This window comes from Hirundo rustica, chromosome 11, assembly GCF_015227805.2.
Source record: "Hirundo rustica isolate bHirRus1 chromosome 11, bHirRus1.pri.v3, whole genome shotgun sequence".
NCBI lineage: Eukaryota > Metazoa > Chordata > Aves > Passeriformes > Hirundinidae > Hirundo > Hirundo rustica.
Window position 1 is genome coordinate 19,736,321 of NC_053460.1, and position 15,069 is coordinate 19,751,389.

The window sequence follows — 15,069 nt, forward strand, 5'->3', positions numbered from 1 at the left end:
GTGCTCTGTAGCTGGATTAGTATTCTTGCCCTGCCTAATACCCTGCCTAATAAGATTAATCCATACAGTAGTCCAGGGAATGCAAATAGCAGCACTCCCTATAGACCCTGAATTGGCCTCAGGGGGAGCAAATAAAACAAAGGCAGTCCCAAAAATCATGAAATTGAGTGAGAAAAGGAGTAAAGCTGCTCAGGTGTCAGAAAAATTTGAAGCTCGAATACAGGAAGGAAGCATAGGAAAAAACCTATTGGAACGAGACAACTAGAGAAATATAACCTGAATAATTAAAATGGTTAAGAGGCTTTTTTATCTTGATAGAGAAAAAAGACTATAACCAGAACACGAATTAAATTGGTGAATTTAGAAGAGGGGGGATTGTGATATATGTCCTAAAGTTAATTCGTGTTGATAGATATAATTTAATATCATCTAAATAAATGTAAGGTTTTATTTTAATCCAACAAACTCTGAGTTAACTCAGAGTTAAGCAACTCAGAAGAGGGTGCAGGAATTCCTCTCGCTTGAAAGGACAAGGGAGGGGGAAACACGAGACATAACATGATTAAGAATTACCAGGAGGGAGACACAAACATGCATTAACTACCAGGAGAGAGACACAAACATGCTTTGGCTACAGATCGTTAAAAAGGAATGTAACATCTGCTCTGAAGTTACTTCATGTTAATAGAATATAAATTGTAATACCGAATGTATAATTATAAGTCCTGTATAAACTAGCATGTTAGAAGTTAGGTTTTGTTTTAGCATTTTGTGGGTTAACTTGGGAAGAAGGGGGATTCAACAGAATACAAAATATCCCTAGCCTGAAAAGGTTTGGGAGGGACACGGAAAGAGCTTGATTGGAATTACCAGAAAGGAGGACAGAATACTGTCACTGCCAGGAATCGCTGAAAGGAAACAAAGGGCAACGGAACAGAGATGATAGCCCGGAGAACCTGATGATGGTTTCAGATCTGTATCTCGATGGTCTCCGCCAAAATCAGCATGTCTACACCACACCTGGAACCGACCATCGACAGCATTGTCCTCCTCTGCTGATCCATTCAGACTCTTAGAACTGAAACTTGCATACTTAATGAAGCTGCTTCAGATGGAGGACTTACATCATCTCGGGCCTCTCTCCGCGATCCAGTGTATAAAAAGAGGCTGCTGCAAACCCCAGATGTGAACTTGGGGATAACAGACTGGCAGAGTCTGTTATCGTTGTTCACCCAGCGGCAACCCCGGGCTCGATGCTGTCCTTTTAATTGTGGCTTTCTGAGACTGATATTTTGTCTCACAATAAAATTCTAAATTTCTGATAAATCGAATCTGGTCGATTTTATTTATAACAAGTGAGACCACATTTGAATTTTTGAATTTCAAGGAGAGACTTAAACGGCCCTTTGTCTGGTTTGTGTTATTCTGTGCAGAAGAATTTGCACTCTTTGCTAGAATATGAAAAAGAATATAATATAGAATCCCATTCAGAAAAGCAGTTAAGTCACTTTTGTCCTTCCTGGCTTTTGTGTTTTTCTAATGGAACCGAAGTTCATGCCTAAAATTAAAGCCTAACTTTTTGTCTTAGTTTTTTTTTTCACTCAAGTCCCTAGTGATTCAACCAGTAAAGTTTTAAACAGTCTGGATCTGTGACCTTACCAGGCATTGCTTTATTGGTAATTTTTTAAAAAATTAGGAAAAGGAAATAATTCTACCTTTAGTATTTGTCCTGCTTTAAAAACACATAGAGAATACATGAGAGATAGAGAATTCCTTCCTCAAAACCCCAGCAACAATCATCCCCAAATCCCACATAAAGCTAAAATACTGTATTCTTAAAAGATAACATTTCACTACTGCATTTCTGAGCTACCAGATTCAAGCAAAATATGATGCATGAACTAAGTATTGATTTGAGTTAATACAACCCTCAATTTAGGAGACTATAAAGACATTTCAGCTCCTTTCCTGGACACACTCAAATGTTCTTCGTGAACCGAGGGGCCCAGAACTGGACACAGCACTCCAGGCTCTTGTAGGCCTGTGGTCCTATTTATCTCACTGTAAGCAAGGAAATCTTCAAGCTTTTGAACAAAGCACACTTTTGCTCAAAATAAATCTAGAATTCTCCATGTCTGCTTTTCTGATGGGCAACTCCACACAGCAGTGTCTGTGTCTCTGGAACTCATTTCCATCAGCTGCAGATCTGACTCACACTGCCCAAATGTAACTGAACTGTCTTTATATCCTGAGCTCCACAATACATCTCTGGCAGCCATATGACTGTCCACAAGAAAACCAAACCATCTGCCTGTCTTGCTTAATAAGCCTTAATGTTTAATAAGAAAATGAAATATTTAATATTTACGGAAATAAAGCTGCGTCACTGCCAAATCCAAAATGGCCAACAGAACGTGCACAGCTGCACTTCTGCCTCTGTGGATGGAGCTGAGGAACTCTTCTGATGCCAGACACTTTCTGCAATCAGCATTTCTTAATGAGCAACCTTCAAGAGCAGAAAGTCAAAACTAGGATAAATACCACAGCAAATCCTAATCAGTAAAATTGTGGGATAGATTTAAATGACAGGAATGTATTTGGAAGACAGTTCTAAGGTTTGATAGCAGTTACTGCATGTGCACAGGAACCACCATCAGCTTTTATTTATCACACTTGCATCTGTCGGTGACTGGAGCAGGAGCAGCACAAGTGCAAACACCCACAGGAATATCTGAGGGCTTTCTTCACCTTACTGGAGCCTTGCGCTCAGGCACACAATTCCCAGAGACAGGTTGTTGTCTTTTATGTATTTAAAGGGAAAAAAGAGTAATATTAACTGCAGATTGAAAAATCTCATTCAACAAAGCTGCACTGCATTGTCAGTTTCCTTATTTAAGTAAACAATCGTTGCTGAGTCTGGAAATTATCATTTGCTGTCATGGGTTTCCAGGGAGCCAGCATGTTCCTGGCACGCGAACACCAGAATCACAGGAGTGTAAAAACACCTGGCCATGCCCTTGAGAACAAAGGGCGGGATTGGGGGTGCGCAGATGCCGAGAGGGCTGTAATATATGATATAAAATAATTTGTGCTTGTCAAATAAAGATTCAAAAAAAAAAAAAAAAAAAAAAAAATCGACGGCAGGGAAAGAGACTGGTTTGCAATTGTGAAGTGGGCAGCGGCAAAAGGAAGGACCTGATTTGCAATAGAAAAGAGTGGCTCCAGAACCAGGGATGAGTCCAGCTACACCCTGATGACGATGAGTACCCGATATGCATCTATGATAAGGAAAATCTGCATCGTCAAGGCTGTGCATCTCAAGGACAAGTTCTGAGATAAGCATTCATCTCTTCCCAGAAACAGTTTTGTCAAGCCTACAGCAAAGAAAAGCGACTGCATGAATATGCGAAGGGAGCAAGAGCGACAGAAAAGAATAGAAAAAACTCTGCCTTAGTCAAAAAACTGTATAAAAACTGGCCTGGCAGAGGCAGACTTTGTGAACAGGGGGATTTCGGAGAAATACAGTCCAAATCTGTGTTCACCCAGTGCCGACTCCGGGCTCGACGCTGTTTCTTTTGATTGTGGCTTTCCGAGACCGATTTTGGACGTGCAATAAAATCTGGTTTAATTATTAATTCAGTGAAAAACGTCAATCACTTGTTTTAAAGTTTTGAAAGTTTAATAGTAAATAAAATGTTTATAAAAATAGAATTAGAGTGAAAAAATTGAACAATTAGGGTTAGGACAATACGAGACAATAAAAACAAAGTTACAGACGTCTGGGTGCCTTCTCGAGCAAAAAGCTCTGTAGAAGGACCCCGTTAACAAAGGATTATCTCTTAAAAGCAATAGCCTGTTGAATATTCATACATTTCATACATGATGCATAAATTCCATTCAAAGAATTGTCTCTGGTTAGTGTCACTTTTTTCCTTTAATCTCTATGGCATCTTCAAGGCTGAGCGAGACAGGAGAAGTTGGTCTCTTCTGATAAGGAAGTAGTAAATTCTTTTTCTCTGAAAGATTTATGTTTTCCTGTGGTTGGTATATAAAAACTACTTTTTAACTACAAAACTACATTTACCATACTATCAAAATATTAATACAACATTACCAATCAATACAACATAATACATATAGTAAATATCTTGCGTAGAGCCATATAATATGCACTTTTCTCAATTCAGCTACTTCATTTATAACAGGGCGCACACCAGTGGTCTCCCGGGAAGGATCGCGCCCCTCGGAGCCCCCCGGTACCTGCATGGACCGGACGGTGAGCAGCAGGTGCAGCCGTGCCCCCCGCACCATGAGCGGCAGCAGCACGGCGGCTCTGGGCAGCGGCAAGCGGGAGAACTTGTCCCCAACATCGAACCGCCTCAGGCGGCGCCGGGCCTCCTCCATGAGCCCCTGCCCAAGGGCGGGCGGAGCGGAGCCCCGGCACCCTCCGGCCGTGCCCCGCTCGCCCGCCGCGCCTCCCGGGCAGGCACAGGACCCGGGGCCCGGCTCCTCCTCCCGCTCGGCCGCCATCTCCGGCACCGTCACCGGCCGTCCCCGCCCGGACCCGCCCCGGCAATCAGCGCTCGATCGTTCTCTTTCCCTTTCGCGTTCCCCGGCGTGTCGCTGCGCCGGGAGCCGCGGGGCCGCTCGCTCGCTGGCCCACGCGGGGCTGCATTGCCCCGGACGTGCGGCGCCGGCGCTGCTCGGCTCCATCGATTCCGTCCCGTCACGGCTGAACTCCGGGACCAGAGCTGCTCCCAGTGGGAGAAGGACCGTGAAAGTGCTGCATTCGTGCCCAGGCACAGAATCGTAGAACATGGAAGGGGCCTGCCTTAAAGATCACCTTATTCCACCTCCATGGTGTTAGGAATGCGCTAATTTTTAGATACAATTCAATGGGGACAAATCGTCGAAGCGAAAGAAAACTCCATAATAGTAACAATTCAGCTGAGCCAGGTGTGTGCCTCCCTTCCCCGAGAAACGAATGCACTCTGAGAAGATGACTCCTTTTTATATGCTTTCCTGGCTGGGGTGGTCCCTGTCCCCTTTCCCATTGGGTGGGTACTCAGGAACTTGTATTCTTTCCCGACTGCCAGCTTTTTGCAGAGTCACAGAATCACAGAATGAATTAGGTGGGAAAAGACCTGTAAGATCATCTAGTCCAACCTATGACCTAACACCACCTCTTCTACTAAACCGTGGCACTGAGTGCCATGTCCAGTCTATTTTTAAATGTGTCCAGGGTTGGTGACTCCACCACCTCCCTGGGCAGACGATCCCAGTGTGCAGTCAGTCTTTCAGTTGAGGAGTTTTTTTTCTAACATCTAACCTAAACTTCTCCTGGCACAGCTTAAGACTGTGTCCTCTTGTTCTGTCAGTTGTCTGAAAGAAGAGACCGACCCCCACCTGAGCTCAGCCACCTTTCAGGGAGTTGTAGAGAGTGATAAGGTCACCCCTGAGTCTCCTTTCCTCCAGGCTAAACAACCCCAGCTCCCTCAGTCGCTCCTTACAGGACTTGCGTTCAAAGCCCCTCATCAGCCTCATTTAACCCTCCTCTGGAAGTGTTCAAGAGTCTCAATGTCCTTCCTAAACTGAGGGGCCAGAACTGGACACAGCACTTGAGGTGCAGCCTCACCAGTGCAGAGTACAGGGGGAGAATGACCTCCCTGCTCCTGCTGGCCACACCATTCCTGATCCAGGCCAGGTGCCATTGGCCCTCTTGGCCACTAAGACACACTGCTGGCTCATGTTCAATCAGCTGTCACCAGTGCCCCCAGGTCCCTTTCTGCCTGGGCAATGTCCAGCCCCACCGTTCCCAGTCTGTAGCACTGCAGGGGTTTGTTGTGGCCAAAGTGCAGGACCTGGCACTTGACTTGTTAAACTTCATCTTATTGGACTCTGCCCATCCATCCAGACTGTCCAGGTCCCTCTGCAGAGCCCTCCTACTCTCCCACAGATTGACACACGCTCCCAGCTTGGTGTCATCTGCCAATTTACAGTCCTCTCCCCTCTCATCCTACTTCTTTTTTCATCACTTCTTCAACCCTGCTCCTGTCCCAGCTCACAGCAACACTTAACAAACCAACCAGAACAAATCCAAACAATCCAAGTGTTGCCCAACGAAGAGAAACACAAACCACAAAGTAGTTTATGCGGTGCTTTATTTGGGCCCGGGGACCCGGGGACTAGCGTCCCAAATCAGAATCCCACTGACCCTCATTTTCTTACAGGTTTTATACTATTTCTTACAGATTACATCATCAACGTACGTGCTATACATGACATTTCAGTTTAACATTAATCTTTTAATTTCTATAGACTATATCCCGTTCCCACAACACCTGCTTCCCTATCTTTATTTACACAAAAGGCTCCCACCATAAATTCTATTCTTCTTTGACCACCGTGATCACCTAACCGCGACGTCTCGGTCCGTTCCTCATGCTTCGTTTGTCAGCACATTCTTTCCTTGTATTTCTCCTAGCAACATGGCTAATTTCCAACAAGTCCCCCCTCTTGAGCATTCTTCAATTCCGTTGCAAGGATGCTCAATTTCTTAGGTTTGAGTCTCAGCTACATGAGGTTGTATCACTTCTCTTCGGGTAACTGCTTGTATTACCCTTTCGGTGTGAGCCCCTTCTTTCAGAATCATTCTTAAAAGACGTCTATATACAATGATCACTACAATTATCACGATTACAAACATTATTACATATTGTATTATAGATGATACCCAACCGGAAACCTGGATCCCTAAGGAGCTCAACAGGGCTCCTACCTAATTATGCTCAGCATCTTTTTGTATCTCCTTTGTTTTGGATTCTATTTGTTCTAATTGATCTATATATTTTTCTATTTCTTCCGTCACGTTTGGGATGTGCACGCAGCAATGGTCTACTCTGTTTCTTAAGTATCCACAAACCTCATGTTCTTTAAGTAGCAGCAAATCTAATGCCATTCTATTTTGTAATGTCATTCTAGTAGTCGCTTGCAGCTGAAGATTCAAGTCTCTAAAACCTTTTTTAGTTGTAGCTGCAAGCCTCTCCGTCTGTCCTAATAATCGGTACAACATCTCCCTGTTTCTGTAAGATGATATAGGGGCAAACAGTGATTCTAACATCTATCCTACTTTTACTCCATCATCAGGTTCATGCCAATCTTCCTGAATCGAAGCATCATCTTCTATCTCCCTTTTCTTTCTGCTTACCAATTCCTTTTCTTGCAGCTTAGAAGTTTTCCAGAATGGGCATAAGGTAGGAACCCCTAATGTAATTTGTGTAACTGCACCATCTATGGGCATGTGTGTAGTCCATAATCCATGTCCCATAACCCAAACTAAATTTCCTGGGCTCCTGACCGTGGTCGTCTTGCAATCCCAGGGCTCCTTTTCTTTCTTTGCAAGGGTGTGATTATATCCTCTACATTCACATCCCCACTGCAACAGCACTCACACTGGTTCAAGTCCAATCTGTACTGGTGGAGTGTCACAGGTTAGTACCCGTGTACAATTCCATAACTCCATCATCTCTACCTTTTTCCTATATTGTTCTTTGAATAATGACTTCTGCCCAAAATCTTGATTCTTTTTCCCTTCCCACACTATGCACCAATTCACTTTCCCTAGGTAACTATAAGTTTCTAACAGACTAGGTCCCCAGATTGTTTTCCACTCCTCCATTGTCATTGTCTCAGTGGTATTCTGACATACTTCTTCTATCTTCTTTCTCTTATTCCGAACTCGGATCTTATCGCATGGCTCGGACACCTTTCCAATCACCAAACAATTTCCCTTAAGCTTGGATCCTCTATCCATCCATAATATCCTGGTATCTGCTGACAATTTTGGATCCTCTACCCACCCATAATATCCTGGTATTTGCTGACAATTTTGCTTACTAATCTTTCTTCGTAACATACAAACCTCTACCCAGTCTAAAATCTCCTTAGACACTATTTCACAGTTCCAGGTCACATTCGCGGTGGCACTTGGCATCTCCCTTATGGGTATAATTCCCCACGGGATCAGGTCTCCAGCCGCTTGGGGAAGAGGCAGGCAGGCTGTTATTGAAGTTGTATTTTGCATTCTTCTGAAGTCTCGAATTAGTCCTACTATTAAATTTTCCTGTCCTTCTATTATTTTTAGGGTTTGATTTCTCTCTGGGACCTGTCTGGTAACTCGTATGTCCCTTACTCTTAACGTTACTTGACTGTGACCCCACCAATTATCTTGGGCTATCCAACACCAATATTCTCCTTCGTCATCCCCTTTCTGTACATTAGTAATTTGCAATGCTATTTCCTTTCTCCCTGCCGTGATTTTATACTTTGATCCTGGCCTAATCCTTGTTTCATGCCACCACCCATACTCAGTGTAATTTTGGGATATTGTACAATGTAAAGCAATATTTTCCCTTTCTACTGCTAAGATTGTTCTTTCAGTTGCTTCTATTCCCTGATCCGGGTTTGTTCTAGTGACCACTTCCCGAAGTCCAAATCCTCCATCTAATCTACACTTAACTATACACAGATAATTCCCTGCCATAGTTGTTGAAGCAAAAGATGTGATATTATACCACCCGACCCCTTTAGATTCTTTTTTCCACTCACTACTTCCTTCCTTCAATTGATCCCATTCCATCTCTCTCTCTTTCCACCAGCTAATCCTTATTCTTCTTTTGCAATTATTCTTCAAGGTGTATTGACAACTAATTCTCAATGGCGGGCCCAACCAAATATCCTGGCTTGTTCTCAAGGGTGCTACTATTACCGAACCTGCACTGGTATAGTTTTCATTTATAATTTCCAACTCAAAATCCCCATAATCAAAACTATCTTTTATCCATACTACACAGGTGTATCTACCTTCTCCAGAAGTTGTGATTTTAGGAATCCTTAAGGTAGTGTTTCCTGATTGCTGATGGTCATCCCAAAGTGTCATTATTCCTTTACTTACGATGTCAAGGCCTTTTCTCCATCTCACATTAATTTCATGGGATCCAGCTTTCTGGTTGTCAGAAAACAAACAGGTTAATTCAACATTTCCACTTTCCGGTACTAAGACTAAAGGGTCTGGTACATGAATTATAACTGCTGAGGCTACTAACTGACAAACAATCAGTATCAAGATGATCAGGGCTTTGTTCGGAATACCATCCGGGTGTCCGTTATTGGCTGCACCTCCCATCTCGTCGGTACCTTCTTCACCCTGGTGTAGTGTATACAGTTATCAATCCCAGCGACCTTGACGGCGGTGTACGTGGTCATCAGCACTTGGTAGGGACCATTCCATGACTCCTTCAGAGGCTCCACGCTCCAATTTTTCACGTACACATGGTCTCCCGGCGAGATGTCATGAACTGGGTTCTCTAGTGGTAGCGGGCGGTTCCACTGCAAGGCTCCCCGTACAGCTGCAAGAGTCTTATTTAAAGATAACACATAGTTTAATAATACCTGGTCCCCTGTTAAATGGGGGTCCCCCTGATAGGTTGCAGCATGATAAGCTTTACCATACAATACTTCATACGGACTGACTCCTATCCTCTCCCTGGGTTTTATTCGGATGCGCAATAATGCTATTGGCAGAGCTTGGGGCCACTGAACTTTGGCTTCCTGGCAAATCTTTTTCAACTGATTTTTCAATGTTTGATTCATCTTTTCTACCTGGCCACTAGACTGCGGTCTCTACAGAGTGTGTAAATCCCATCTAATCCCTAATGCCTTGGCTACACCTTGAATGATCCCTGCCACAAAATGCGGTCCCCTATCTGATGACATTCCTAACAGGATTCCAAACCGGGGGATTATCTCTTTCAAAAGGGTTTTAACCACTTCCTTTGCCTGATTCGTGCGACAGGGAAACGCCTCCGGCCATCCTGAAAAGGTACATACATACACTAAAAGGTATTTATTACCTTGGGCCTTAGGCAGCTCCGAAAAGTCTATTTGCCAGTAGTCTCCAGGCTGTGGGCCTATTTTAACCCTCCCATTTGAACCTGTTTTCGCACTAGGGGATTATTTTTCACACAAGTGGGACAGGTTGCATTAACCCGCTTTGCCATTGTTAACATCTGATTAGAGATTACCTCATTCTTTAAAAATTTTACCAAGGCCTCCGCTCCCCAGTGGCACTTGTAATGTTCAGTCTCCAAGATTGCTCGCATTATCTTCGCAGGTACTACCACCTGCCCGGTTGCTGTTACATACCACCCTTTGTCATTCTTCTGAGCTTTCACCAGGTGAGCCAGCTTCACGTCATCTGGTAGGTATGGAGGCTCATCTTTCATGTAGGAATCCGCCAGATTTCCCTTAGCTGGAATAAGAGCTGATTGAATCCTTATTTCCTTCGCTACTCTTTTAGCTGTTTTATCTGCCAATCGATTACCTTGGTATATCTTTCCATCTTCTCTTCGGTGTCCTGGCACATGCATTACTGCCACTGCCTTGGGTTCTCTTACAGCCTCTAACAGGAGTAGGATCTCGTCCCTATGTTTTATTGTTGACCCTTGAGACGTTAACAATCCCCGCTCTTTCCACAGAGCTCCATGTACATGCACCACCCCAAAGGCATATTTTGAATCAGTCCAAACATTGACCCTCTTTCCTTTGCTCAATTCGAGGGCTCGAGTTAAGGCTCTAATTTCTGCTTTTTGAGCCAAGGTTCCAGGGGGAAGAGCCTTTGCTTCTATTACTTGAAGAGTTGTGACTACCGCGTAACCTGCATACCTGGTGCCGTTCTCGACAAAACTGGACCCGTCGGTGAACAACTCCCAGTCTGGGCTATCGATCGGTGCATCCTTCAAATCTTCTCTGCTTGCATAGACTTGCTCAATTATCTCCACACAGTCATGGACGAGTTCCCCTTCCTCTCGCTCCGACCTGAGGAATTCTGCTGGGTTTAAATGGGGTGTTATTTTCAGTTCTATATCATCTTGTTCCCGCAGCAGCGCCTGATATTGCAACAGACGGCTGGATGAGAGCCAGTGACCTCCCTTTTGCTCTAAGACTGCAATTACCATATGGGGCACATATACTTCCAGCTTCCTTCCCAAAGTCAGCTTCCTTGCTTCTTGTATTAGCAGCACCGTTGCCGCTACCGCTCGCAGGCATCCTGGCCAGCCGGCACTAACGGTGTCCAATTGTTTAGAGAAATACCCCACAGGCCGCTTCCATGGCCCTATTTTCTGTGTTAGTACCCCTAATGCCAATCTGTGTCTTTCAGTAACATATAGCTGGAAATCTTTGCCCAAATCTGGCAATCCCAGCGCGGGGGCTTCCTTTAAGGCCTGCTTTAGTTCTAGGAAGGCTTTTTCCTGTGCACGTCCCCAAGTCCAGTGCATTTCTTTGAGGGCCTCATATAGGGGCCATGCCAGCAGTCCAAAGTTCAGAATCCACAGCCAACACCACCCCACCATTCCGAGGAAAGATCGGAGTTCCTGATGGTTTCGGGGGACGGGTATGGCGCAGATAGCCGCTATGCGGTTAGTCCCCAATTTCCGCACCCCCTTAGAGATTTCACACCCCAAATAGACAACCTCTGTTCTTACCAGCTGTGCTTTGTCTCGCGAAACTTGATATCCTCCTTGTCCCAGCATGTTCAGAAGGCTTATGGTTAATTGGGAGCAGATGTCTCGCTCCGTAGCTGCTAGGAAAATATCATCCACATATTGGAGAACCACATAGAACATGCTTGGTACTGTTACCTGGGTTGTCTTCCACTCTTCTAGTTCCCGAGCTAGTTGGTTTCCAAAAATGGTAGGGGAGTTCTTGAATCCCTGTGGTAGTCGGCTCCAAGTCAGCTGCCTTCTTCGTCCTGTGTCTGGATTTTCCCATTCGAATGCAAAATATTTCCTACTTTCAAGTGCCAGTGGGATGCAGAAAAAGGCATCTTTTAAATCAATCACGGTAAACCATTCAAATTTCTCTGATACAGATGTCAACAAGGTATAAGGATTAGCAACTACGGGATGAATATCTTTGGTTATCTCATTTATTGCTCTTAAATCCTGCACTAACCTATACTTTCCATTAGGCTTTTTTACTGGAAAAATAGGAGTATTATATTCGGATTCACACTCCTGCAAAATGCCTAAATTTAGGTATTGATCAATAATTGGGGCTACCTCTCGCCTGACTTCAGGTTTCATTGCATACTGCTTCAGTCGTACTGGTTCTTTCCCCTCTTTTAGTTCTACTACTACTGGCTGTGCTGCCTTTGACTTTCCGGGGGTCCCAGTTTCCCATACCCAGGGAACTACAGCTTGCTCAATTTCTTCTGTAATGGGTTGGGGCTCTACCTCCTTAATAATGAACATTTTACCAATATTTTCTTCCGGAATTTCTAACTTGACCCTACCTCCTTCAAAAATAATTCTGGCCTGTAACATCGACAATAGGTCTCGTCCTATCAATGATTCAGGGCTATTTGGCATGTACAAAAATTGATGATCAAATTCCTTTCCCCCAAACTTTATATCTACTGGCCGAAGAAATGCCCTTTCTTCAATTTTTCCAGTAACCCCCACTACTTGTATCTTTGTGTCACTTAATGACCCTACCCGTGTATTAATTGCAGAATATGTGGCACCTGTATCTATTCTAAATTCTAACAGTTCTCCCTCTACTTCCATGATAACCTTGAGATCCCGGTCTAGTCAGCTCTGATTCTGATATTCCCCCATTACCAGCGCCTGGGCGACCTCTGCTGACGAATTCCCAAACTGCCTCGGAATGCCAATCCCACTATTCAATGGGCACTCATTTTTCCAATGTCCTTTATTTTTACAAAGGGTGCATTGGTCATATCCCAATCTCACCTGGCCCCTGCCACGACCCCTACCAAATCCTCCTCTGCCTCGAGCACGCCCCCTCCCATTACCCCTTCCTACAGCTTGCTGGAGTACTGCCAACATACTAGCTTGTTGCTTCCTGACCGATTCCTTTTCCCAATTGTTACAGACCTTCCAGGCAACTTCCAACAATTTTTCTAAATTACGGGTATCCTCACCTTCTAGCTTCTGCAATTTCTTTCTAATATCCTCCTGGGACTGCCCCATAAAGATTAATGCCAATTGTAACCTTCCTGCTTCCCCCTCTACTTCTAAACTAGTATACCGTCTCGCAGTTTCCTTCAATCGTTCTAAGAAAGCAGAAGGGGATTCATTCTTTTCTTGTTTCACTGAATAAAGTTTGGACCAATTTACCGTCTTTGGAATGCCTGTTCTAACTCCTTCAATTAACAACTCCTGGTATCCCTTCAATGCTTGGTGTCCCCGTGCTGTATTGGGGTCCCATTCAGGGTCTTCCCTTGGTACTAATTCATTCAGAGTTCCATCCGCCACCCGCAACCTTATCATTTCTCTCGCCTTTTCCGTCATAGCCCGCAACACCATTTCCTTTTCAGTAGAGTCCATCAAAGTATCTAATAAAACCTGTAAATCATTCCAATCAGGGTTCTGAGTTTTTATTACCATTTTTACTACCCTGGCCGTACGGTCGGGATCCTCCCTATAAGATCCTGCAGATTGCTTCCAGATCATCAGGTCATTTGGGGAAAACGGAACTTTCACCATTACTCGATCTCCCTGGGGTCCCACCGCCTCTCTCAGCAGGGCCATTACTTGTGTTCCCCCCTCCTGGCCCCCTTTCTTAGAGACTAGGTGACCCCTTGTCTGCTTAGATATCGGGGTATGGCGTTTACTCTTGCCATCCCCTTTTTCCCTTGTTTCCCCACCCTCTTCTCCCTCTTCTTCCAAAGTGGTTTCAGGTGGGGGAGCACTAGGGGAGACCAGTAGGGATACATCCTCCTCAGGGTCTTTATATTTAACTAGATAGTCCGCCTTTCGATCCCGATTCTCGCAACCCCGACACTTCTCATTTGCCACAGTTAGAACCATTATTCCACATTCCTTCTGCCAATCCGTTCTCCGTCCCAAGTAATAAAACAGATCCAAATATGGTATCTCTTCCCACTTACCATTATCCTGTAAATAATGCATCATTGGAGTAATAATATCATGATTCAGCGTCCCATTCCGAGGCCACTGCATTCCCGCGGTGTCATATTGCGGCCAAACATGATTACAAAAATCAATCAACTTATCTTTAGCTAATTCTTGACCAAAATTCCCTTCTTTCCATTTCCTTATTAAACAACCTAGTGGTGAGTCCTCCGGGATTTCAATCCCTGCTGAGGACGTTTTAAACCCTTTAAATGGCTTTTTTTTTTTTTTTTTTTTTTTTTTTTTACCACTTTATGTCCTTTACCACCTTATGTCCTTTACCACCTTATATCCTGCTAGCAGGTATTGATCCTACTCAACTTTCGTCGAGATTTACGGTCAATTTTTTTCCACCAACCTGGGACGTCCAAGCCCAACCGTGCGGATCGTAGGTCCGTCTTAATCGGCAGGCGTCTAAAATCCTTTAAGAATAAAGCACTTTTGGGCTTACCTCGTAGTTGTCCGACAGGCGCGGGGTCGGGCACGCGTTGATGTCTCCCCAGAAATCACCTGGTGCCGGCGTGGAGTAGATCACCTCGCGAACCGCCCCAGCAACCTTCGGAGTCCTGCCGCGGTCGCCAGAAAACTGTTGCCCAATGAAGAGAAACACAAACCACAAAGTAGTTTGTGCGGTGCTTTATTCGGGCCCGGGGACCCGGGGACTAGCGTCCCAAATCAGAATCCCACCGACCCTCATTTTCTTACAGGTTTTATACTATTTCTTACAGATTACATCATCAACGTACGTGCTATACATGACATTTCAGTTTAACATTAATCTTTTAATTTCTATAGACTATATCCCGTTCCCACAACACCTGCTTCCCTATCTCTGTATCTTCCCTACACAAAAGGCTCCCACCATAAATTCTATTCTTCTTTGACCACCGTGATCACCTAACCGCAACGTCTCGGTCCGTTCCTCATGCTTCGTTTGTCAGCACATTCTTTCCTTGCACTTCTCCTAGCAACATGGTTAGTTTCCAACACAAGCAATAACACATAGAACCAACAACTTTCATTCTTTAGTGTAATTACCTTTTGTCTTCAGCAAAATATCAGCTCATCTCTC

At 44.4% G+C, this 15,069-nt stretch overlaps 1 protein-coding gene across 1 annotated transcript in view; it reads right to left on the bottom strand.

Annotated features, from left to right (window-relative positions):
* Positions 1 to 8,657: 8,657 nt before the first annotated feature.
* Positions 8,658 to 15,069, bottom strand: part of LOC120757950 (hydrocephalus-inducing protein-like) — an 87,269-nt gene continuing 80,857 nt past the window's right edge. The window contains 2 exon segments of the mRNA XM_058422144.1: positions 8,658 to 9,417; positions 14,449 to 14,583. Of these exon segments, the coding sequence (XP_058278127.1) occupies positions 9,130 to 9,417; positions 14,449 to 14,583 (423 nt within the window). The 3' untranslated portion in view covers positions 8,658 to 9,129.